General features: G+C 43.9%; 1 protein-coding gene across 1 annotated transcript; it reads left to right on the top strand.

Annotated features, from left to right (window-relative positions):
* Nucleotides 1-2,141: 2,141 nt before the first annotated feature.
* Nucleotides 2,142-2,426, top strand: LOC110900875 (glycine-rich cell wall structural protein 1.0-like). The gene has a single exon (XM_022147733.1). It carries the CDS (start codon nt 2,142-2,144, stop codon nt 2,424-2,426), a length of 285 nt encoding a protein of 94 aa, XP_022003425.1.
* The last annotated feature ends 404 nt before the right edge of the window (nt 2,427-2,830 follow it).

Raw genomic sequence — 2,830 nt, 5'->3', positions numbered from 1 at the left:
TTCAGTGTTCTCAAATAGTACAACGAAAACTTTAAAAGGACAAGCCATCATACACAAACACATCCTACACAAAGGAAGAAACAATCCACTCAAAGAGTCCAACCGATCGAGCCTACCGGCCGATCGAATAGGCTGTCCGAACGAACAACTCGTTCGATCGAACCTACCGTTCGATCGACCAGGTGGTTCGACCCATCATCACTGTTTCCATTTTACGCATTGCTCATCGTTATGCTATCAAACTATTCAGGCTGACCCTACTCTCAAGCGCACCATTCAATCCATCAATCAATCGCTGTGAGTATACTCGGACCCCATTTTGCTTTCTCACTTTTGGGTGTTACATACGTTACTTATCTAAAACATAATTGAACACACTACTCAATTACTTTAAACGCTAACCGATTATGCATGTATTACGTGACTAAATGAATGCTTGTTGATTGTGTTTAGACGTGGAATGCTGTCTACCTACCTTAACGACGTAGTACTATAGTTTGGACTCAGCACCCGTTCACACGGAGGTTGTTAAGGCCAATTACTTGCATGGATCACGGTGGTAATCATGTATTGCGAACTGTCTCGGACAGTCAACCCACAGTCATTGGTATCGATAGATCCATGTCGATAATTAACATGCTTCGTTTTCCTCTGTGTACGTGCTGGTTATGCGTAAACAATTTCGAACTCTATATGCAATATCAAACTTGTATGCTCACCTTTACATTTCATGTATTGACTTTATTTTAACGTATGTGACAGGCAATTAGGATGCTTATCTGCTAGGAGGGCGAGCTAGGAATAAGCGTCTAGAGCATAGTTGTCTGTAGATCGAGTCTCTAGAAGCAATTAAACAATATTTATTTTATTTAAATCTGAGTTGTCGGAACATAATTACTTGACTAGTTGTTATCTGTAATAATTTATTGTAATATTTGGGATACGGTATGGGACATATCATTTAACTGAATAGTATTAATAGTTGTTGTGGAAACTTCTGGACAATCTGTTTCGCTCAGTGCCATGCCCCGATGATTCCGCCATCGGTTGGGGTGTGACAGCAGGCAATTAGGATGCTTATCTGCTAGGAAGGCGAGCTTAGAATAAGCGTCTAGAGCATAGTTGTCTGTAGATCTTGCAGATCGAGTCTCTAGAGGCATTTGAACAATTTTTAAATTTAAATCTGAGTTATCGGAACAGAATATTTGACTTGATGTTATCTGTAATAATTTGTTTGCTATTTAAGGTACGGTATGGGACGTATTATATAAATTGAATAGTAATAATAATCGTTATGGACACTTCTGGACAATCTGTTTCGCTCAGTGCCATGCCCCGATGATTCCGCCATCGGTTGGGGTGTGACAGCTGTCACATCAACGAACAGTTGATGTGACAAGTGGGGTATTTATAGGTGAGAGGGAGAAAGGCGGTGGGGAGTTACGTGGATCGGACGGCCGTTCGATCGGATGGCCATCCGATCGGATGGTCATCTGGACGGATGGCCATTCGATCGACGGGTCATTCGATTGGGCGGCTTGTGCGAGTTGGTTTTCCGACTTTCGTTTCATTCGATGTGTTTTTGTTGCGTTGAGTATTATGGACACATTAAGCGTTTTAGCGATATAAGTAGTGTCGTGTTAAGTGCGATAGATTGAGTTGCGCGTGCCTGCGAGTGCGCGTTTTGATAGTTTCAACACCTTTTATTATTATTATTATATATATATATATATATATATATATATCCATCACCGGTAATAGCATGAGTAATTGTGTTTGGGTCTGTGTTAGCGTTGCGATGCTTTAGGATGATCGATGGGAACCGCTTAATTTCTCACGCGATGTCGTCGTTAGCGTCATTTTGTTGCATCACGACGATCGATGGGAGCGACTTAACTATTCACGCGATGTCATCGTTAGCGTTAGTCTATGCCTTGTGATGTGCGATATAGCGTGTGAAAGTAGCGAATATATGCGAAATAGCGTTGTAAGCGATATAGTTACATTATGACCCGAATCTCTGGTGCTAGGCGTAACGAGTGTAGCAATAGTAACAAGCACGAAGGTGCGGGTTGTTACATAAAACGTGCCTGAAATCGCTGGTGCTTGAATCGTGCCTGAAATCAATAGTGGAGGGGTCGATGGTGGGTGGAGGAGATGGGGTGGCGGACGAAGCAGAGGTGGCAGCTGGAGCAGAGGTGGAGGACGGTGGCGGAGGAGATGGGTGTCGGAGGTGGAAGTGGTGGCGGAGTGGAGGTGGAGCAGGTGGTGTCGGAGGTGGAGGTGGTGGCAGAGCAGGGGTGGGCGGCGGAGCAGGTGGTGTCGGAGGTGGAGGTGGTGGCAGAGGAGGTGGTGTCGGCTGGAGAAGTGGAGGTGCTAGGGTTTTGAGACCAGATGGGTGTTTTGAAGAGGGAGAAGAGTCTTGAAGAGGTTGGAAGACATAAGGACAGGTCTACGTGGGGAAGAGGTGGGGAAGAGGTTTTTTTAATGAAACCTCTTCTAAATAACAAACAAGCTGCACTCAAACGTCTGTGCGTGGTCTGCGTGGGGAAGACATAAGTGGTTCTGAAGTACTTCTCACCAAAAACAAACACCCCCTAACAAAACAACTTATTAACTTTTATAAGTCAATAAGTTATAAGTTGCTCTAAAATAAGCTAACCCAAACACCCCTTAGCATAACGCATCTTATCGAATTATGCCAATCCATCTGCATTCGAGCTCTTGATTAGATCAGCCAAAGTTCCACCAGAGCCGTACAACAACAAATTGTACACCATGTACTTCCACAAACAGAGATAACACCATAACGATCAGGTGGGCCATCGAA

The sequence above is a fragment of the Helianthus annuus genome, chromosome 13 (assembly GCF_002127325.2).
Source record: "Helianthus annuus cultivar XRQ/B chromosome 13, HanXRQr2.0-SUNRISE, whole genome shotgun sequence".
Lineage (NCBI taxonomy): Eukaryota > Viridiplantae > Streptophyta > Magnoliopsida > Asterales > Asteraceae > Helianthus > Helianthus annuus.
Note: the sequence above shows the minus strand (reverse complement) of the source record. Positions and strands in the feature narration are given on the sequence as shown.

Coding starts and splice junctions, on each gene's coding strand:
- LOC110900875 (XM_022147733.1), top strand. CDS start 2,142: ATGGTGGGTGGAGGAGATGGGGTGGCGGACGAAGCAGAGGTGGCAGCT.